General features: G+C 43.6%; 1 protein-coding gene across 2 annotated transcripts in view; it reads left to right on the top strand.

Moving 5' to 3' along the window:
- The window catches only part of ksr2 (kinase suppressor of ras 2), a 106,901-nt gene extending 83,493 nt beyond the window's left edge, over positions 1-23,408 (top strand). For both annotated transcript variants that reach the window (XM_078251338.1, XM_078251339.1), the window contains 7 exons: positions 4,618-4,666; positions 6,240-6,598; positions 9,246-9,342; positions 9,430-9,563; positions 10,308-10,442; positions 18,584-18,713; positions 20,420-23,408. In XM_078251338.1, coding sequence (XP_078107464.1) covers positions 4,618-4,666; positions 6,240-6,598; positions 9,246-9,342; positions 9,430-9,563; positions 10,308-10,442; positions 18,584-18,713; positions 20,420-20,566 — 1,051 coding nt within the window. In that variant the 3' untranslated portion in view covers positions 20,567-23,408. The remainder of the gene's footprint in view (positions 1-4,617; positions 4,667-6,239; positions 6,599-9,245; positions 9,343-9,429; positions 9,564-10,307; positions 10,443-18,583; positions 18,714-20,419) is intronic.
- The last annotated feature ends 593 nt before the right edge of the window (positions 23,409-24,001 follow it).

Raw genomic sequence — 24,001 nt, 5'->3', positions numbered from 1 at the left:
ATGTTATGCATACATCACAGTAGGCTCGATACATGTTCAAATAGACGGGGATTATGATGTGACAAAGATTATTTTCTGTATGTTCAGATTATATTCGAATGCACAAGGTGTGACAAATGCATGTAGGAATTCTATTTCTAATGATTGTCACAGGTCACATGTTGTAGTCAGTACAACAGTAGACTAGATACCCATTTAGCTAGATACTGTTTAAGCGTCTCAAAAATGTCAAAAAGGCTAGTTAAACAGGTCAATGGTAAGAGTTAAATCAAGTATCTATTATATTATATATCTATAGTGATAATTTGTCAATACATAATGCATTTTTTGAAGAGCTGCATCAGAAAGGAACAAAATGTCCCAAACAGTTTGAATGAAGTCTCTCACAAATATTGAATGAATCAGGTAACTGTGCCAGATTATTGAAGCCAAATTGATCAATGGACACTCTAAAAACATTTATATCAGTTTAAGTGTATGCTATTTTTAGAATATTTTCACCGCTTTACCTTGCCATCAGACAGCCCTTTCTGACGGAGAACTGAAGCCGTTATGTACATCTATGCTCTCTTCAAAGTGTCCCGATTCCTTCAACACAAACTGTAATTTCACATCGCAGAACACAGGAGCAGCTGGTCCACCGCTGTCTCGATCGGTTAGTTAGTTAGTGTTATTATGTGACTTTGAGGTATGCGAACTAACCCTTTAACACCAAGATTTTTAGGTGGCTGAAATATGTTTTGCTGCAGCCCCAACAGCAGTACATTGCTTACTGCCGGTACTCCTGCCTGCTTCTCCAAACTGAGGACATGCTTAATTCCATCTACTATAGGTAATGCACTGACAATGGATAAGTACTTCCCTTAATAGCAGCTACGTGCAGTTAAACTTTTATAAATTAGATAATGAAGAAATCTCTTACAAAAAGGGGGGCAACATACGTGAAAAGCAAAGTTCTTTGTGTCTTTAAGTCTCTGCTGATTACTTCATCTCAAGATGGACAATTGCACCATTTCTTACTCTCACAGTCTCTCCTTCTCTGCCTTTTGACAATATGAATACATTAGCGCGGTTATGAAACCCATAATCCTCAAAGTTAAAGCTATTGTCCCTCCTTTTCAACATCTTTCTACGCTCTTGCAGTGGCTGCTGGCAGGTTTCATTTGGCCTTAATGGCCTCTCCCCAGGGTTAATGAGGGCCTGTCTAAGACCCCAACACCCGGCAGGTACCCCTCATTAGAGCAGAGATCGAACCGCTAGTAGAGCCCTTGGCGCCAAAGGAATCACATTATTTTATACACTGCCTCACTTGTGGTCTTTGCCCAGAGTCCAGTATTGCTTTGCAAGCCAGTGTTAATATACCACAGAAAGGTTGTGAGAGGTTACAAGCTTGTTATGTGGACGGAGGAGGATGGGTTGAGGAGGGTAAAATGGGTTCATTTGTTTTTTGTCCTTGGCACCCGTGGTGTAGGTGACACTGTACATGCCGGGGTCAGAAATTAATAGGGGCTCGAGGCACAAATGCACTTAAAAGGTCATACCGTAAAACGACTGTGAAATTAAAAGTTTGTGTCAGAAAATGCAGCCAGTCATTAGGAGTGGCCTTTCTTCCAATTAATCCTGGTCACATTTTATTCACTTATCTGTCCAATAGTCTTGATGATGTGTTCTTGCCCCCTCGGGACCACTACAGGTGATCTACAGCATAAAAGCTTGCAGTCCAGTAACTCTTTCCAGGTTAATCTGGGCATAATTATTAGGAACAAAATACCCAGCCTGATTGATCAAAGACATGGTGGGATTGAGCACCCTGTGTGAGCGGTACGAGTTCACTGCGTTCCACAAGCTCTCCTAGCTCTATGTATTTAAAGTGCGGTAGTGAAGTAAAGTAAAATAATCCGCAGTGGCCCATGGCAGCGGCTCGTTCCTTGGCTCAGTGCCTTCAGCAGTCATGCGCCCAGCGTCTCAGAGCAGATAATTCTGCTTATTTTGTTCACAATAAACCTAACTTTATAAACTTCACAAACTCAGAACACATTTATTTTTGCTTTACCTCGAAATTTCCCTCCTTTCCACCTCACATGATCCATCCACACACCTGTTCCCACTTCACTAATCAGCTCTGCCCGTCAGCCACTGTCCACATATAGACCAATTCTACGTTTACACGTGGCCGGCTATTTTCATAAATGGACATTTGGACCTCTCCGTTTTCAAAAATAACATTGTGCACAGCTGTCAGTTTTCAGAAAAGTGTTCGTTTACACGTACCCGTGTATATATGCCGTCAATGCCGTCAAGAGCATGCCAAACCTGTAGGTGGCAGTGTAACGAGAAGCTCAAGCCCACGTTAGCCTCTCTCTTCTCTTCCTCACTTCCTCGGCTGCCTAAACCTCCGTTTGTCTCAGTTTACATGCAAACGTGCAAACGAAGTTTTCTCAAATTTCCACTCTGGCCGGAGTTTTTAGAAAGAATCCTTTTCAGAGGCAAATTCTCCGTTTGCGTGTAAGCGAAGGGCACAAACGAAGGGAAATGTTTTCAAAATAACCACGTACGTGTAAACGGGGTACAAATCACAATGTTTGTTTACAATAACGTCCGGGTAGAAAACGTTTGTGTCCCGTACATACAATTTAATGGCGCTGATCAAACGGGGACGAGGAACAACTGGGTACACTTTAATTTCATGAGTCTGAAATGCATCTTTTATGCTTTCATAATTCAACACTTTTACTAACATTCGGTTGGAGACCTAATTTACCTGCTGGGCCACAGACTAAAGACAATGACTGTGGTTGGTTGAAGTGCATAGTGGCTAGTCTCGCATTGCCAGACTTTCCTCCACAGCGCTGCAGAGGTCTGGCTAGTCCACACAGCATTCTGGAATGGGAGGAAAGCGTGCTCTGCTTTATTGGCATTCCTTTAAACCAATCACAATCGTCTTGGGCTGCACTAAGCGCCGGACGGAGCAACGGTGCCTCTGCAAAATAGCCTCGGGAAGGAACTTGTTTTGGTGGAACGTGCACTTTCAAAGGTTGTTTTAGTCATGCATCAGAAAACTCAGATTCAACAGATAGTCTAGCTAGCTGTCTGGATTTACCCTGCAGAGATCTAAGGAGCAGTTAACCATAGTTCTCATAAATCCACCGGAGTTTAAAATGCCAACACAAAGAAAGCGGAAGGTGACAGACATCCGGCCGGAAAGGAGGGACATCCTGCAGAATTTCGGGCGGCTACGGAACAATCCTGGAAATGAAACCTCATCAATATAGACTACATAGTGGCTTCTATAGGTGATAGGTTTTGACAAGCAAGACACATGCCTATCGCTGTCTCCCCCATTGGGGCTTAGCTCCGCCAGGACGGTTGGGATTAGGGGTGTAAGAAAAAATCGATACACTTGAGTATCGCAATATTTTATTTAGCAATACTGTATCGATTTTCAAAAACGCAATATTGATTTTTATTTTTTATTTTTTGTTTTAGTTTACGTGCAAAAATATTCATGTAAGACAGTGGTTCACGTTTATGTTGTGTTTAAACCCACTACCGCTAGATGGCTATGCTGAGACGCACCACTAGTGTCCTTGCCTAACAGTGCCTAGCAGTGCCTGACTTTTTGCTAGAAGCTAACAATGTAGCTATAGAACTTTCTAGAACTTTGGCCTACTTTAGCATATAAAAATATGCGAATTTGTGAACCACATTCCCAAACTGGCAGTTTGATTTTCTGTGTACTGAATTGTTTACCTAAAGTAAACTTCTTTGACTTTTATATACTTTTCAATATATCTCCTTACGCACAGTATCGAAATATATTGCAATATATTGAATCGTGACCCATGTATCATGATACGTATCGTATCACCAGATTCTTGCCAATACAAATCCCTAGTTGGGATTGGTTTGAAGAAATACAAACAAGCCTAGGCGTTTTTCCCCTATTCCAGAATAGATAGGAGGAGTAGTCAGACCATACATCAGTGCTGACACAGCGCTGTGAGGATAGGTCTGGCAATGCGAGACTGTGTATCCTAATACCTCATACTATAAGTGTGGAAAACATGCCTACACAAAGAAAATGTATTACAATCACAACACCACTTTACAGCCACTTTACAGCCAATAGAACAATAATAAATTCACAAATAACCATCGCACTTAATGACAATGTCATTTATAAAAATAGTTACACCAAACAAGCAAGATTTACACTCTACACAGAAGGTCTAATGTAAACTTTAGTTAGTCATGCAGGGGTAGTGTCATGTCATGTTTGGTTTGTCTCGCATTTAATTACTCTCTTTTCTCTCAATCTCCACTCTGCAACATGGTCAGGATACCAGGGACCATGTTGGAAAAAAGTGTTTCTCGCTTTTACATGTTATTCCTTGGATACCCCCCCCCTTGTTGTCTTTTTATATCCATAAATACACCAAACCAAAAATATCAAGAATGGATCATTCTTACTTTATTAGGGCAAAAAACAAAAAACAAAACATAATTTATGAACCTGATTAATGGAGCAAAATGTTACTACAATAACAACAAAATGTTGGCTCATCAGTGAAAAGTGACCTACTTTATTCATGGATTTATTTCTATATTTGCTTTTAGGAATGAGGGCAACCCTTTACTTCAAATCGAAGTTGAACCTACATCAGATGTGAGTCTTCTTTTGATCTCTTAAGTGTGACCTTTGTGATGCTTGAGTGAATGAACTGAATGTATGTGTATGTGAATGTATGTGAAGTTTTCTCATTCATTACGTTGTTTGACTTACATTTTTTAATAATATTGGTGTTAAATTACTTGTGAATCCAAACAAAGACAAAATACAGCCCTCACCATCACTTCTCGTAGTCATTTCCAGTGTGCTCTCATTTATTTTGGCTCAGCTCTCTGAGAAGCCTCCAGGTACATTTTGTGTCAAAAGCAGCAAGAAGGAAAAGATGCAGCTTCACTTATCGTCATCGCTGTTCTCTAACAATGATATATCTTGAGAAAATATGATGCAGATTGCCTTGAATAATATTGCAGCAGGCAATTTTGAATAGGTTATTTTCACTCCTGCGGTACATTATATTTAAAATCAAATTAGAATAAATCAGCCAGTTCTTCCCTCCGGCTGTTTTCTCCTTTCATAACTCTTTTTTTTTATATTGGTAATGGCTTAATTTATTTTATCACTTTATAACAGTATTAAATTATATATTTATAATGCACACAACTTGACAAAAATGATATGCAATTTTATATAGAGGCAACACATGTAGCCTACTGTATTTTTATTTTATTTATTTATTTTTTACATAAATGTTAGAGCATATTTAGGATTTAAACAGTACTGAGAATATTTATAGATGACCTCAAATATACAGTATAATGTATGGACAATATATCTATATATATATATAAGAGTATAAAGAGAATTTCTTTTTTTCTTCTTTTTTTACATGTGGCTTCACTGCCATGCAATGTCGAGGTCAGAAATTAACTAAACTTTAGAAATAAAGATAGAATCATTGCATATGTAGCAATACAGAAAAACAACATGCCACCACAAGGCATTTCATTCTGCAGATGAACAACTATGTATGTTTCTTATCTCTGAAACGCCTACTTAGTTTGGAGAAGATTTCAGAAGAATGTAATTATCCAGCTGCTGAATGGCACCAGTCAGTATAAAAGCATTTGACATCTAAGTAGAATATTTTAACACCACCTCTTTGTGTTGAATAAGGGCATTTTAATCACCATACTTGAAAATCTGTAAATCTGTGAAATGCAGGCCTACAGCCAGTGTTGTAGTACTTGAGACCGGTGTTGGTGTTTAGACCACTTTTTGAAGGTCTCAGTCTCGTCTCGGAATCAACTGCATTTTTACTCAGTCTTGTCTCAGTCTCAGCTATAGAGGACTCAGGATTATTTCAAGACCGGTCAAGACCAAAACTGCATGGATATAACTAAATTGCCTGTGCATTGTCTGATTTATGTGTCAACATCATTACTGTGATTGGATGTACAACTTCCTGCTTCAAATGCAACCAATAACTTCTAATTTGAAATGTGTTACTGTTAACCTGTTAGCCTGGTCTGTCTCGCACTGCCATGGTCTTGGTCTTGACTCGGTCTCAATACACTCTGGTCTTGGTGATGACTTGGTCTCGGTTTAGGTGGTCTTGACTACAACACTGCCTGCAGCTACCAAAGAACAGTTTAATTTTGCTTTTTCGCAGAACGAGGAGGGCAACGAGGATTCCGGTGACGAGTTCGAGGAGATGAACCTGTCGCTCCTGTCGGCTCGCAACTTCCCTCGCAAGGCCAGCCAGACCAGCATCTTCCTGCAGGAGTGGGACATCCCGATTGAGCAGCTGGAGATTGGGGAGATGATCGGCAAGGGGCGCTTTGGCAAAGTTTTCCACGGACGCTGGCACGGTGAGGTTGCCATCCGTTTGATCGACATTGAGCGTGACAACGAGGACCAGCTCAAGGCCTTCAAGCGCGAGGTGATGGCCTACCGCAACACTCGCCATGAGAATGTGGTGCTGTTTATGGGGGCCTGCATGAGCCCACCACACCTGGCAATCATCACCAGGTAAGGATAAAGCTGTGACAGGTTGTGTTGTACAGAAAGCTTGGAAATCAACTCAACAGGTGTTGTAGTTCAAACATGCTGTGTTGTCATATTTCATTTTACAAGTTGAATGTGTCACCTCCATTTCACTTGTAATTGCAATGGTCTCCAGCAACAACACACTCAAAATCAAGCGTATGCATACTGACTTTTTTGAGTCTAGTTCTTCAGTTTTCAAGTGTGAACACACTACATACTCAAAGCCTACTTATCATACTGTATGTAGTAATGAATTGGGACGCAGCTTTAGTTCTGAAGCATTTGCTGCACAGTACACAAAAAACATAAGAACATGAGATCAAATATCACATAAAGAAGGCAATACAAGCAAATATAACCATAAAAAACGAGAAGTTGAGTACCATTATGAAAGGCAGTGCATTGTGAATGTAAGTAAATGTATTACATTTCAGCACATATGCACAGTATAGAGAGAACACAGGAATATTGAAAAACGTCTCCAAAAGGAAAACATTATGTGGAATCTGTCCAGTGAAAGGGCGCATATAATATCAATATAGTTTTGGATAATTAGATTTACTTGGATTTACCTTGCATTTATATAAATACTGTAGAAGTGTGTGTATCGACAACAATGTAATCTCAAATAATATCAGCATGTTCGCAAAATAAATGATTGTAACTCAGTTAAAAATAACCACATTTGATGAAATTGGGTAAAACTAAGAAGAAAAAGCGAACTACAGCTCTATGATATGATGTGCAAATGTGCATTACATTTGGATGTGTGAAGTGTGGATAAAGCATAAAACTCTAAAGTGTTTTGGCCTTTGTGTCAGCACCATACAGAAAAGTATGCATTTACATATAATTAATGATATTTATGTATAATGTTGAATTAACACTTTTTCAATGTCAAAAATAAGCAAACATTTCGCCATAGGTAAAACATATGTAAACCATGTTTTTGTTTGCTTTTTCATGGATATATTGGTCCTCTCATGTTCATTTGTTTCTCACTTATTTCTTGCAGACATCTGAGTCTCCTGAGAGTTGACATCAGACTTTTGAAATTTGTGGTTGTTTCTGAATTCTGAATTAGGTAGCTGTTGGGACTCATTTTAGATCAGCTACAGATCTGTAGATAGCCGATCGACTAATTGATTGAGATGTGTGATTGCGATTGATGCCAGCAGATTGCAGTGCAGTGAGTGCAGGGGAGCTGACAGATGAGCTGGCTGCTTCTCAAAAATCCTCGCTGCTGATTGCTGAAAATAATAGCAAATGTCAGTGTAACAGGTGGCTTTGTTATCCAGCAATACTCTGCTTCTCCTATTACACTTTCAAAAAAAAAAGAGACTGCAACTTCAGTTTCTCATCCTCTTGCATCCTAACATGCAACATGATAAACCTGTAATGTGGTTTATTGGTTTATTAATGATACATAAATATTGATTGTTTCATTTTCCACAAGTGACTGTGGATCGATTTTGCCGAGTATACAGGCTGGGTTTTTATCTATGGATATGGCATAATTACTCACATAGGTGATCTTCAGCATGTTGAAGTGGCCTCATTAGCTTTTCATCAGCTGATGCCATGAAACACCTTCTTTGTGTCCTTAGTATGGCTTATACCGTACACATCCTGTTTGTCTGAGATATAGCGGTAATTGTTGTCACAAGACATAATGTGTACGTAAGGTGTCGACTGAAGTGACGCTGAAGCCATAAGCCACATTTCTGTTTTGTAAAGAGGCAGAGGAAAGAGACACACTAAAAATGCAGCTGCTGTCAGGTCAGCGTTGGAAATTGAATATGCATTCATCTTCAGGTCCTTTTGTTGGTCACCTGCGTGGCACAGTTGGGGTTAAGGGCTTCAGGTGTGAGGCAGGGGGTGGCTGTAGAGCTGTCTATTAATATGCCGTCGTGATGGCAGCCCTCCAGAAATATGACACCACCTCCATGCGTTGCAGTGTAACAGCCTCACTCTGGCACTGAGTGGGCCCATGTTTCAGTTCAGAATGATGGAATTTTATCCTCTAATGACATCTCAAACTCACACAGTCTCACACGTTTGAACTTCACCATTGCCAACAGTACAGTGTAAATAAAAAAGATTTTACCAACACTAATACAATTGTTTAAGCTATTTGAAAATGAGCTACATTGCCTACAGAGGGGTGTTTTATTTGGTTTAATATTTAAACAAATTGCTAAAAATGTAACTTAAAAAGAAAATTCTCATTTCAATACTAAGGATACGGTAACCGTCTTGGGATAAAGCGTGGACGTAGTAACAATGGGTATTTTTCTTATTCTGCTGACATGCCATAAATGCAGCATTAGCACGAAAAATGGTAGCGACAAAATACCTCACTGAATTTAATTTGTGTACCGCCTTTCAACAATAAGGCAATCAATGTATAACGATCGGACATAAAGATTTCCCACACATATAAATAGAAATTATAAAAGAGAATAAAATGGAAGATTAACAAGCTAAAATAGAACAAAACAGAATCAACAAAAGAACAAAACTGACGGTGTTGTGAATGTTTGTCAAATGTTTTGAAGTTAATAAAACGATTACATAGGTCAACAAAGTAACTTTGAAATCTTATTCTAGTCTTTGTCCCCTCTCTCAGCTTGTGTAAAGGCAGGACCCTTTATTCCGTGGTGCGGGATGCCAAGGTTGTCCTGGATGTTAACAAGACCAGACAGATCGCACAAGAGATGGTCAAGGTAAAAAGACTCAACAAAGATTTTCCAGAAACCTTCTTCAGTGCACATCATATTACAAAAAAGTCACATCGTTGTCTCTGTCCTCAGGGGATGGGCTACCTCCACGCTAAGGGGATTTTACACAAAGATATGAAGTCCAAGAATGTGTTTTATGACAATGGCAAAATCGTCATCACCGACTTTGGACTCTTCACCATATCTGGGGTTTTGCAGGCTGGCAGGTAATTATACTGTACTCAATACACATCCAAGACAGGAGCATTTCTTTCAGCAGGTGCAATATAGTAGTTTGCCTTAGAGACAGACTGACATTATTATAACTGTATTGGCACACATGGTGCAGGGACAACAAAACACTGAGTTGACGTAAATAGTGGAAGTAAATAGTCTACATATTCACAAAAAGACTCACTAGCACATTGATTTTTGTTTTAATCCAAGTTGTTTATCTGGCAACATCATTATGACAACAAAACTCCAGGAAGTCAGTGAAATAGTTACAACACATACAAGTCCAGGGTTTGAAATACGGGGGAGCTACAGGTCCCCTGAAAGCCTCATTTGAGAAATTTAGTGGAAGCTCTAAAATATCAAAGTTTTTTAGTGCCATTGTTTTTTTTAATCTGTAGACATTTATATTTTCATGTCTGTTAAGGTTCCTGAAATAAATAATAAGCTCTTGTCAACGTGCCTGTTTATTTGCACGTAACAATTTCCAATAATTTGTGTCAAATAAACACAATGCTGTCTTCCTGCTGTGGCCATTACGTGCTGGGGCGCACTCAACACACGTTACGCACTGTACGTTGTCTTTCGAGTGAACCAGGATAAATATTCATTGTATGAATTGAAAGTGTATTGAAAGTATATTTTTGCACGTGCGCAAGCATTAATGTATGCATGTGCATGTGCACAGTTCAATAAACCCTGACAAGTCCCCATCTCCACGTTTTATCGTTCTGCAGCCGGAGAGAAGACAAACTGAGGATCCCCAATGGTTGGCTGTGTCACCTGGCCCCAGAAATAATCCAGCAGCTCTCTCCGGACACAGAGGAGGACAAGCTTCCCTTCTCCAAACAGTCAGATGTTTTTGCTTTTGGGTAAGTGTCGTCTTCACTGATGTTGTCCTGTTTGTTTGCCCAGACAATGCCGGAGCCTGATGTTGGACAATCCCAGCCCACTGTTGACAGAGAGGGTTTATAAACCCCAAATATTTGTGTGAATTCAATAAATACTTACTTACTTATACAGAACGGCTGTGTCCTAAGACTCCACATCACATTACAAGAAGGCAACCCTCATTAACAGGTTTTCAGATCTCATTATAGATACACTGCTTACTGTACAACGACATAGACAATGTAATAATCTGTGGTTTTCCAAAGGACAATTTTGCTTCTGTTATTGTCAGTCTTTGTCCAATGTCTAACCATTTAATGAGAGCAGGATTAGACATTTTAAAACTTAATTGCTTAAAAAATATCTGATTACCTATTTACCTGACTATGGTGAATATCTCATATTCTCAGGAACAGTGGGGTCTTCACTGTTCCTGAGAATATGAGATCTTCACCATAATCAGGTAAATAGGTAAGTTAGGTGACTTATATCATATCCTTTATGAATGGACCCTTGGTTATGACGGTGCTGAGGGAAGGAACAAAGTGCACAAATAAGCATTGGCAGCTGGAAGACAGCAAGATAACAAAGAAGCTGATTGGAGTGAGCACACAGATTTGTTATTGGTTCCCTCATGTGGGTGCGAGAGAAGGTTTGGAAGCTTAGTTGATCTAAAACCAAGTGAGAGTTACCTTCTTGAGTTTTTAACTGATTGCATAATTGCAGGAAGAGGGAAAAATGTGTGAATGTTGAGGAGCCAAGAGACATCAACTATGTATCAAAAAGTAGAGTAGAAAGATTTACAAATGAAGCTGGGATTCTGATTTACAGTGTGCTACATTTCATCTCATGGAAGCTTTTGCATTTAGGCTTTCAAACATCTGGTGTGTAGTAGAGTGTTTATCAGATAAAAGTCTTATGTTTGGCAGGCAGCAACAGGAGTTTGTGGGAATTGAGTAGAAGAATGCAAGCTTCATCAACAGAGCATGTAAGAAAAAGAACATTACAATGTCCAGTATCAGTGGCAATATAAAATACAAAAATAGTACACATCGGCTGCCGAAAGCTAAGGAACTGTACATGTACGAAAATTAATGTGTGGCAGGGTTTAACTGTTTTTTATTTTTATTTTTACTGAAGAAGGGGGGTAGTCTAAATTTTTGGGGTAAGGGTGGGTAGATTCGATAATATCTTATAATGTGTCACTATCTTACAGCAGCTTCTACCTTTATCCTTCTCATAGGCCTTTCAGACCATACGTGGCAACGGCACGGCACAACTGCACGCTAAAACCCATTATTTCCAATGGCTTGCGCCACCTGCGAGGGAAACTCAATCCACGTTGTGTCTGAAAGGCCCATTATAGCACCAGAAAGCAGAATTACAGTAGTAAAAAAATTTAAATGTATCATAAAAAGTGACAGTGACAGCTTGTGGTTTCAAAATAGAGAATGGCTGGAATATCTGGTAAACAGGACGCATAATTTATTATATCATTGTTAAGTTTGCCAACATTTTGGAAAGTGCTTTATCCACTTGCTTTGCGCGATTTGGTGGCTTTATGTGGAAATTATTCCATTAACAGTAATAGTAGTATTAACACTTTTAGTTTTTAATGGCAAAAATGAATTGTACCAAACAGTAGTGTTATATTATTTTGAAATATTGTGGGGAGGATGTTTCAATGTTTCTCTTAGTCAAGAGTAGGGCCCAAATGCACTAGTAATATTCGACCAGATGATTGGTAACCTGATGCAAAAACTCAGATTATGTAGTTGCCATTTTACGTCAGGTATGCTTTTGAGCAAATGTATACTGATAGTTACGTTATTGTAACTCCAGATTATATGAGTATAGGCGTAGCCCTCTAAGCCACGCTATGGGTTTATCCCTTTGCGCATGCGCAGTCGTGAAGATTATCTTTCCCGCCCTATCTTTTCCAAACATAAGCTTTTTCTTCAGCTAATATAACTGGAGCGGGTGGCCCGGATCTTCAAGGGCTACGCCTATGCTCATAGAATCTGGAGTTACAATAACGTAACTATCGTTCTATTTCGTATAGGCTTCGCCCTCTAAGCCACGCTATGGGTTAGGGCGAAGCTGATGTAGTCAATGCCACCTGCGACCCAGAGCCCACAAGTGGAACATAGACTAAACTTTTTTCCCTCACTGTCTCTCTCTCTCTCATGCACTGACAGGAGACTGTATCAGATAAGCCGTTATCTAGGTAAAGGAGCCTGCCATGGTAATGATTTGGCCTAGCTGGCTGTAAGGCCAAAGCCGAGAGTGCAGGCATGCATGATTGGTGAGGGTAATACATGATTGATATTTATGGGACGCGCGAGTTCCTCCCAGCCACCCAGAGTGTGGGTGGGGGGGGGGAGAGAGGACCCCAGGCAGTACATATGCAGCGGCACATATCATGATTGTAGGCGTGCATGGTAGTGAGAGAGGATGTGTGATAGTGACAAAAATATATACATATGTACATAATATATATGTATACATAGGCTACACATATATGTGGGACGCCGCTCTCCTCCTGGCACCGGCAGCAGACAGAACACACATACGATGGGGCATCATTTGTCGTTGAGTGAGGATAGGACCGAGTGGGTCAGAGAGGGCTCGGACATATCCCGCAAATAGAAACGGATGAAAGGGCATGGGGATGCCCAAGAGGCCGCTGCGCAGATGTCGGCCTCTGAACAGAGCTGTAGATGTCGGTAGTGCCCTTGTAGAATGTGCCCGGATGCCCTGGGGGGGGCTCCGCCCCCTCCGTGTTATAGGCCTGGGTGATAGCCTCGCACAGCCAGTGAGACACACGCTGTTTTGACTGGGCCGCTCCTTGGGAGTGTTCCCTATAGTGAACAAACAGCTGCTGTGTCCGCCTTATGTCCGCCGTGCGTAAAACGTACTGTGATAACGCATGCACCGGGCACAATCGGTGGGAAACCTCCTCCACGTCGTTGTTATGAGGCGGGGGAAAAAACCCTCGACCGAAAGGAATTTGTTAAAATTTTCAGTGTGAAAGAAGGGTTAAGCTGTAGGGTGGCTGCGCTCCCGTCCCCTCTAATGGAGAGGCAGGACAGCGAAACTGACAGCGCGCATAAGTCGCTCACTCGCTAGGCTGACGTCAGGGCAAGGAGAAGCACCGTTTTTAGAGATAGCAACCACGATATAGGGTCTGTTTCCCTCTCCGTGCACCAGCGCTGGAAAGCGGACCAACGCCCCGCGTAACACGCTGTTGTAGAGGGGGCTCTCGCGCTCTGAATAGTGCGCACCACGGCAGGAGGCAAGCCTAACCTCTGCAAGCGTTCCCGTTCAGCAGCCAGCCCCACAGTCGCTGGGTTATCACTGGGGGGTGGGATATCGCACGTACCAGCTGTGACAGGGCGTCCTCGTGCCACGGCAATTGCCAGGGGGGGGCCCGCCAGCAGCTGGACCCGCGTCGGGAACCAGGATGCGCTCGTGCGCTCCGGTGCCACCAGGATGACCGACAGATTCTCCTCCTGGATGCGTTCCAGGAGACGAGGGATCAGAGGGGCCGGGGGGGTAAGCGTATAGGAGAGTTCTTGGCCGGGGATGGTGGGAGAAAGCCTCCACGCCGAGGAGTGGATTGTCCCGTGTGCTCAAGGAAAACCACAGAGCGCACTGTGTGTTTTCTCGTGAGGCGAACAGATCCACCTCCGCTTCCCCGAACCTGCTCCACAACTTCTGAACGATAGTGGGATTCAATTTCCACTCGTTGTGAGAAGGCCCTCCCCTCGACATGAGGTCTGCCGCCCGGTTTAGTATCCCGGGGATGTAAACAGCCTTGAGGGACAGCAGATGATTGTGTGTACACTGTCACATATGACGTCACGTTGCCCAGGGGAACCCCAGCTCACAAGGTCCGCGGGTTCCCCCAATATGACAGGTCTGACTGCAGAGAAGGAGGGAGAGTCAGCATTCGCCACTTGTGGCGTATGGGGTCGACACGCTGATGGGGGAACCACCTTTGGATTTTTCTCATGTGGAGAAGCCCCAGGGGTACTACCATGTAGTCCGCGGACATCATGCCCAGAAGGCGCATGACGGACAGCGCTGACACCTTTGCGCGTGGCGTGGTGCGCGACGGGAGAGAGATCAGCGCGTCTTGCCTTGGAGTTGACAGACTGGCCCTCATAACAATCGAGTTTAGCACTACGCCCAGATAAACTATCGATTGTGTGGGAACCAATGAGCTTTTCTGCCAGTTTATGGCGAAACCCAGTGTCTGCAGGTGCTGCAGAACTGCCACAGTGTGCAGCACCGCCGTTTCCCGAGAGGGAGCCAGTATGAGCAAATCGTCCAGACAAAACAGGACTCTGACGCCTTTTTTCTGCAACGGCTGAAGTGCCGTCTCCATGCACTTGGAAAACGTGCGGGGGGCCAGTGAGTAACCGAACGGTAGTCGGTTGTACTGGAAATGAGCCCCTTGGAAAAAGAAGCGCAGGAATTTCCTGTGCCTGGGAATGATTTGGATGTGAAAGTATGCGTCTTTCAGATCCACAGATGTAAACCATTCTTGGTGGCGCACGCATTCCAACACATGTCTGATAGTCAGCATGTGGAATGGACGCTCCATGACGCACCGGTTGAACTGAGACAGGTCGAGTATGGGGCGTAACCCGGGAAATTGCTCCTTTGACAGCAGTTCCTGTAGTTCTGACGTCATGGCGTCTGATTCTGCCTGGGATGACACAGTTGTCTCCAACACGCCCGCAAGCGAGGCGGGGGGGAGGCGAACTGGAGTGTATAGCCCCGCGATATCAGTTTTGACATCCACAAGTCCATGTGTGTCAGCCTGATCCATGACGTGCTGTGCTCTGAGAGCGGGCGCGCGCATGTCTGTGTGTTGTTCACAGACATGGCTAGCAAGAAGCGCAGAGCCCGTCCGCCGCTGGGCGAGACATGAGTAGATCGTGTCGCCCAGCCCATGGTAGGGCCCTGTCGAAAGGGTGGCGGGTCATCGTCATCCTCATCCCGCTGGCGTAGCCGGGGAGAGGAGGATAACTGAGTGGCGCTAATTGTAGCGGGTGGGCGTTTGCTCCCGCTGTCTGCATAGTGAGAGAACGGTGGAGCTCCGCAAGCAGCGGTGACCTGGTGTGTGCTTGTGTGAGGAACATCTGTCATGGCATCAGCGTAATGTTCAGTGGGAACAAGGGCTGCTCGGTTGAAGGGAAACTGCTCTTTAGAAAGACTGAAGTGGCCCTTAAAAGGGCCGTTGTGTTTCCAGTTTTCAACCGTGGAGGGACAGACGTTCCCCGCGCCGCTGTTTGTTGGGTGGCTCGGGGGGTTGGGTTAGACCAGGTGGAGGCCGCCTTCATGGTCCCCCGGCTCCGTGAAGCCTGCCGGTCATGTGGGGCCGGCAGTCGCTGCGGAGGGGGGCCGGGCGGTGGAGTGGAGCTCGAAGCCTGGGAAAACGCAGCCGCAGCAGAGGGTGTGGCGCGCGACTGTTGTCATGGCGACAGCGCTTCTGTGGAGGAGCCGCCTTCCAAGAGCCGAGCATTCGAAATCGTTCCGCTCAGTGCAAATGGGATGTGACTGTCTGTAGGCGGGGCCCAAATAGTCCATCAGGAGCTATGGGGCCGTACAGAAGCTCGCGTCTGATGTCAGTGGGTAGCTGTGTCATGTTTCGCTGGGCCAGTCTGCCACGTCATGACTCTGGACAACGCCACCGTGGTCAGGGTGAGGATCGCAGTCATAGCTTTGCCAATCTCCCTGGCTAGCTCTGGAGGAAGAGCTCCCGGAGTAAAGGCCATGGCGGGAGCATATAGCAAAGCTATATTGTTTTGTACCTGATCCTAGGGCGAAGGAGGCGTAGGCTTCCGTTGGCCGAAAGAAGTGGCCTTCGGAAGCAGGATGGACGCCAGGTTCTGCTCCGGGGGGGGGGGGGCCCGAAGGGAAGTCCGCTTCTGTGTTGCCTTGAACCCGAGTAAACGGGGCGTAGCGAAAGACGGGAGCCTTCAGTTTCCCGGGCTGGGAGAGCGCCTCTTCCACAAACCAGAGTGGAGCCCGTGAGGAGAGCGGCTCCTGAGCTAAACATCCCCGCTCAAGAGGCCACGAGCGGGGGCTGGAAGCTCAGCCACGAGCGCTATGCCTCTCTGGTCTGCCGCCTTTTTGATGATCTCCAGCAGATCCAAAAAGAGAGTCTTAGCGGTGGAGGGTGGAGCCGCCTGAGGCAGAGGGGAAGATCGCCGGAGCGGTGCCCTTGGCCATTCCGGAGATGGGGAGAGCCGCAATGGGAGGGCATCGATCCCCGTTTCGAGGCCCAGTTCTCCCAGGGGGGAGGAGGCGTTATCCGAGGGAATCGAGCCATCGGACTCGTGCTTGTCGACAAAGCCTTCCTCCGGCGGATCCAGGGTGTTGACGGATTGCCGTCTGTCTGCCCAGCTGCCATCCCCTTTCCCGCTAGCCTGACACTCCAGAAAAAAGCTTCCGCCCGCCGGTTAAGCTCTTTAGATGGCAGGCGGATGCAGAACTGGCAGGAGGCGTAAGTGGCGCCAAGGCAGGTCTCACAGCGGGGATGGAGGTCCGGCGGCAGGATGCAGCCGGTCCGGCAGGTGGGGCAGAAGCGACCACCGCTGGAAATCGAGCTTGCCTTCATACTGCTAGCTTGAAGAAAAAGTGGGAGTAGAGCAACGTGTCCGCTCTGTTTATATACAGTATTTGCGGACGTAGTTGAAGCCTACGCAAGCGGTACGCAAGGGCGGGAAAGAAAATCTTCACGACTGGGATAAACCCATAGCGTGGCTTAGAGGGCGAAGCCTATACGAAATAGAACTTAGATTCCATCTGAACTCCTCAGTGACCCCCATCTGGATTGGTTTTCAACTGTACTGGCGTACAGTATAAGGTACATGGATCAGTCAGGAAACTCAATTTCTGGCCACAGAAATATCAAATCTTTAATATCTTTAATTTCAAATGGATCATTGTTAATTCTGATGGCCATTACGTTTTTGTGATATGACATTTTACTTTCTCAGTATTGCAGCCCATTCACAGCAACCAGTGAGGCAAGGTTGAGCTTGCAGATACAGTACATACTGTACATAACAAGGATCAGTTGAAGTTATGAACCAGATCATTACAGGAATACAGGGAATATTCTCTTAAAATGTCAAACTATTCTTAACACATAACACACAACCAAAGGAGATGTAGAAATGCATTGTTCGGATTGGCACAACAAAACCTCCCTCTCTTGCATTTAGGCAGTTGTAATATTCTTGAGTTATCTTTTTGCAAAACTGCCCAAATTGTAACACTCCCCAGCTTACCTTGAATACATTTGACCCAGACATCTCACCGACTCCATTATTTATTACATACCGATTGCTGTGTCACTGTAGTTTCTCAAACCAAGATGTCCTCCCTCTCTTCCTCTAAAGTCCAAAGTCCTAAGTTGATTACAAATCCCCACGGCTCCGTTCTTCCTCCACTGCTATTACTGATTCATTTGTGGGGGTGGACCCTGCTTTCTTGTATCCTAGCACAATTGCATTTTCAGATGGTTCCCCATATGGAGGAGTTGTTGCTGTATCATTCTTAAGGGAAGACAAGTGCAGCGCTGGCACACAATGTCCAGCTGCTCAGTTAGCTCTTACACCTAGAGGTGACCCCCATGGCTGTTTTACATATTCATCGACAATCAGCCTTTTTTCCCCCCCTACTCCTAACAAAGAGCTATTTTCATCCTACTCAAACTTGACGTGCAGGAGCAGAATAAAAACAACAGCTTATTTGCACAGCGAGGGTGGTATGCTAATTTTGCATAATTAAAAATGTGCTGTTTCCTTAACTTCTTGATTGAAATTGTTCTTCAAGACTGAAATTCATCCACAAAATGCCAGTTTTTGCATAGATCACGATCCAATTGTGCAGATGCATCATCTACATCTGTGCATTAATCGGAAAGCTGACAAAAAATATTGAGTGTGATAGGTTATAGTTGTTGCGAGTGAAATCTTGCGTGGTAGTGTCAGCATTGGGCGGGATGTGAACCCTCTATTGTTGTGTTTTGAAGCTGTGTTGTTATTCTCTCAACCAGACAGTCCAAAGCATTGACAACCACTTGCTTCCTCTGTCCTCACAGGACCATCTGGTACGAGTTACATGCACGTGAGTGGCCTTACAAGAGTCAGCCAGCAGAGGTGATCATATGGCAGATTGGCAGCGGGATGAAGCCCAACCTTGCCCAAACTGGCATGGGGAAGGAGATATCAGTAAGGGCTTTTTTTTCTTTTTAATTTGTCACAATTTATGGGTCGCACTTTTTTTCAAACTTAAAGGGTTAACGTTGTTTTCAACCTGGACCCTATTTTCCTATGTTTTTGTGTCTAAGAAGTGACTGATGGATAACAACCTTTTTTCTTTAACCAGAAACAGCTCTGAAGTCGCTAGCGCTAAACCCACCAGAATCCATTTAAAAAAGCAATACTTTTAGCGTGTATAGAGCCAACATATTTTCACATGTAAATCGGTAAACTATGTGTTTATTTCAACCAAAACTAGAGTTGTGATGGTTGGAAAAGTGGAAAGACGACCCAAAACGGCTTTTCATGGTTTTATTTAGTTTCTTATTACTGTTTATTTAAATGAGGTCTGGTGGGTTTAGCGAACGCGATTTCACGGATGTTTTTATGTTTAAAAAAAGGATCTTACTCTTTAACAGAAAGGTCGACCTCCTTAGAAATCCTTTCCATAATGTTGTCAGACACTTAGAATATTAATCTGAGCCTGTCAAAGGCAAAATGGCACGTTTGTGAAGGTAAATACAAGCTAGACAATTGCCCATTTAACTTACATTGTATCTTGTTCTGCCACTGCTGACTGCAGCAATTTTGCTTAATACTGGACCAATTCCAAAGATTGTTGTTCCCATCAGTCACTTAGACATAAAAACATAGGAAAATAGTGTCCAGGTTGAAAAAAAAATAAGTTACCCTCTAAGTGCATTGCTGCATTTATTTATTTATTTTACGATGCTAAAATTACTGTTTATTTACATGGAGTCTGGTGGGTTTAGCGAACGCGATTTCATGGATGTTTTTATCTTAAAAAAAAGATCTTACTCTTTAACAGAAAGGAAAGGTATTTATTTATTATTGAATCCTAGACTAGAATCCTAGTGCTTCATGCATATGGCTCCAACACATTTTATAAATGTTGATTATTACTTTTATTATTAGCTTTGCATGATAAAGACAATAAGCAATCTGGGGCTAGATTCACAGAATTTTTTTTAGATGATACCCAGGGACAAAGAAAGCTTTTAGAGGAATGCTCAAAAGTGAAATATCAACTAAAACACGTTTTAAAGAGGTCAATTAGAAGCTTTAGAGTTGAGTTGCTACAAAGCTAATTAAGACTATCAGCTACACACAAGCTCCACACAACTCTGTATTTCTCAGTATGGCTTTGTTCAGAAGATTGTATCGTCTGGCAACTTTCACGCGCAGAAACTTCTTCTGAAGAGTCCATCATGTTTTTTTAATCCTCCGGGTCCTTCTTGGCTACTAGCAACTGCGTGGAGGAGGGGTGGGGGCTGTGCGCGATCACGGAAGGCTTGTAACTAAGACAGACGTTTTGCACAAAGCTGGGGAGTTTATTAAATGTGGGCAACTGCACCTGTCCCCTGGGGGTATTGGCCTTTTGTGGCTTTGCAATGCATAGTGCAACATGGCACAGTATGGGTCCTTGGTTGTCTTCACCTTGCTAAACGCCTCCTCCTTGAAACATCTCCAGTTTCTGTTTGAACAGATTTGGGGGTTCACCTGCTAATTCAGCATGTCTAGTCTCTAAATGGCTGCAAAGTTTTGCAGGTGACACTCATCATTTGCTAGCACGCCGTTACAAATCACACACTGACATTTATTCGTTCAGTAATTATGCAAAATCTAAAAGCCCCTTGTCCATGTATCTTTTCCAGGACATTCTGCTTCTGTGCTGGGCGTACAAGCAGGAAGAGCGGCCCAGCTTCTCCATGCTGGTAGATTTACTGGAAAAGTTGCCAAAACGGAATCGTCGCCTTTCCCACCCAGGGCACTTCTGGAAGTCAGCTGAGTATGTCAAATGAGTTAGGGACACAAAACAGCAAACAATCAGCAACTATTAAAAAAAACAACAGCCGCCATAACTCTACATAAATAACCCACCTCCTTAAAGAATGCACTGAATCCAAAAGCCAGCCCAGTGATGAAAACTGCCCGCGCTGTGTGTATTTTCATGGAATGTTGGCATGTGTGTGTACAGATAAGTTCAGCTTCTCAAAGCAGTCGGGACTCATATTTTCTTTGGTTTGATTTAAACCATACTGGATATTTTTCCTTTATCTTTTTTGTCTTTTACTATTGACTTTATCCCTTCATAATATTTGATTTATTTTCTGGATGTATCTTGCTTGTAACTTTTGACTGATCACATCATCCTGAACTTTAAAAAACAAAAAAAACAACAAAAAAAACACGTTTGAGAACAAATGTAGATTTTTCTTTCCCATGTCTTCTTTGTTTTTGTTTTGAATGAATGTAACTGTTGTACATTACACACTGTATATTTCCATATCATTGTCTTGCCATTCCTTATGGCTGTCAACTGTGTAGAGCATTCTGTCAGTGTTACCTCATGGTCTCTCATGTGTGAATGTCTGTACAGGTTTTTCTCAAAAGTTATTTTAACTTAAAAAATGTCCTCTTATTTACACCGTACCATTTGAATGTGAAGAAGCCAGCATCCCTGTTTGTGTGGGGATGTGTTTGCACGGTTCTTTGATCAGAGAGAACGTTCTCTGATCAGCCTGTGCTTTGAATATTGCCTGTGAACATAAGCGAGATGTTTGAACAATTACAGCCTTTGGGGAAAAAAAGCCGCTGGTCAGACCAGGACTCCCTCACTTGACGCTGTTCTGTTAAATCGCTGACACTTGAAATGTATCTCGTCAACTGTTGGAGAACTAATTACCCTTCAGAAATGCTATCACTGAGCCCCCCATCCCCCATTTCCCAGAAATAAATGTAAATGATCTTCAAACTTCAAATAGCTGATTGATAGATACAAAAGCTGTGTCTCATTCCGCATACTTCCGTCAGTACACTGCTAATGTGCACTGACCACTTACTGCCGTAGTGCCCACTTTCGATGGTTAGTATTGTCCCAAAAGGAACACTTACATTAAAACACTTACCGGAAATGACGAGCGGTCGGGTCGGGTCGCCGCTTCTCAAAAGACGAAAATCTTTTAAACTGACCTTTGACGATCAAAACAACAGACAAATTCAGCAACTGCATGGCCTATTTCTCGCTTAAAATGTTTTCAGAAACACGTTTCGGTGAACTATCTTCGTAAAATACGAGATCGTATTCTGAACGAGCCGCCATTATGCTCGGTTGTAAAATCCGGGAGAAGCCAGACCACGTGACACGTTCGTCCAATCAGCTGCCGGTCGACGTCCCTGGTCTCTCCCCTTTCCGCTTTGTAGTCAAGATGGCGCCCGTTTAGTGCGCGTAGTGTTCATCGTTCCACACTGAACTTTTTTGACCGTTTTTAGGGGGTCATCCGTGTACTTTCAGTGCACTGACTTTTTGCGTTATCTACACTATATACTTAAAACTAAGTGTTTGACGTGTGCAAGTAGGCGATTTGAGACACAGCCAGAATATGAAACTGTAGATACAGATACAAATCTAAAGCGCGCTACTGTATAGTCAGTGCAGTAACTTTAAGTTATTTTTTATTTTTTTTTCATTGGCATAGATTATTATTTGGGCATTTTTAGGCCTTTATTCGACAGGACAGCTAAAGACGTGAAAGAGGAGAGAGAGGGAGGAATGACATGCAGCAAAGGGCTGCAGGTCGGAGTTGAACCCGGGCCACTGCGTCGAGGAGTAAACCTCTATATATGGGCGCCAGCTCTACCAAATGAGCTATCCGGGCGCACAAGTTATTTTATTTTAATAGATACATGAACTGACGTTAGCTTTCTGAGCAGTATATGAAACTGTTTTATAAAATAGTTTGGAGACCGACAGTACATGGGTCAAAGACCTGTTGCTAATGGGCGTGGGTCTGAGGACCCCAATGATTTGGATCCGCACAAGTAAATTATATGATTGTTAGACACGTAAAGGGAGAGCACATGACCTTTAAAAAAGGCAACACAAAACCTCGAGGAGTTTGTGTTTCACTTGTTCAAATTCGTTCAGAGTTGCTTAAAAGCAGTGTTGTAGTCACTTTGAATTTACATTCATCCTGGATAAGGTTACTGACTACGATTTTTTAAAGAGGTAATTAGTAATTGTGTCTGAATACATTTTAACAAGTAACCCTCCCAGCCCTGAGCATACTCATAAACTCATAGACATCACATACAAGTAAAAGTACGCTAGAAAGATGAAAATGTTTGAAGATTAACTCTTCCAAATCAATCTCTTCCAAACATTAGGACATCACTTTAATAAATCATTGAGAAATCAGCTGTATAAAAGTGTGTTCAGACTGAATGCAAAGTAAATTTGAGAGGCAGCTTGAATTCATTGCCAATTGGAAGGATGGAAGTGGATGCAAACAGAGGCCGGATTCACTCAAGGTGCTGAACAGTGACTGCTGACGCTACAAGCGACAGTTATGGGATAATGCTGAAGGCAAAACTACTACCACTCTCACTTTAACATTTAGCTAAAATGCTAAGCTATTGTGAAAGTAGCGCATGAGGAGAAGTCAGCCAATTGGCTCAGTAATGTCAGTTACACAGCATTATTTAACTAAAGTTTGCTAAAATTAGCCACCATAAGCTAAATGAGACTGTAGCAATGGTGCATTGTATTGCTTATGAATTAAACTTTTAATTTGTAAGAGGAAGATCCTGGTATTTAGGTAGTTACATCTCAGTTCAAAAATCCTATGAAAAATCGAGGAAGGGATGAAGGAATCTCTGCCCGGAGGAGTCTGCCCTGCCTGGAGCCAGGCCCAGATGGAGGGCCTGGCCAGCGAGCGCCTGGTGGCCGGGTTTACACGGGAGTCCGGGCCGGCACAGCCCGGCCACGTGGCGGACATCTCTCCATCCCATGGGCCCACCACCTGTGGGAGGAACCGCTGGGGTCGGGTGCACTGCCACATGGGTGGCAGTGAAGGTCAGGGGCCTCGACGGACCAGACCCGGGCAGCAGAGGCTGGCCTGGGACGTGGAATGTCACCTCTCTGTGGGGGAAGGAGCCGAACTTGTGCGGGAGGTGGAGCGCCACCGGGTTAGATTCAGGGGCTAATTTCACGCACAGTCTTGGTTCTGGAACCATACTCCTGGACAGGGGTTGACTCTTTTCTCTTCTCCGGAGTTGCCCAGGTGTGAGGTGCCGGGCGGGTGGGGATACTACAAGCCCCCGCCGAGCTCGCTACTGCCCTGGAGTTTAACCCGGACGAGAGGGTCGCTTCTCCCTACGCTGGGCGTGGCTGTGGGGGAAAACTCTGACTGTTGCTTGTGCATATGCGCCCAAACAAGAGTTCGGAGACTCCGCCT

The sequence above is a fragment of the Sander vitreus genome, chromosome 5 (genome assembly GCF_031162955.1).
Source record: "Sander vitreus isolate 19-12246 chromosome 5, sanVit1, whole genome shotgun sequence".
NCBI lineage: Eukaryota > Metazoa > Chordata > Actinopteri > Perciformes > Percidae > Sander > Sander vitreus.
This window is presented reverse-complemented; position numbering and strand designations above follow the sequence as displayed.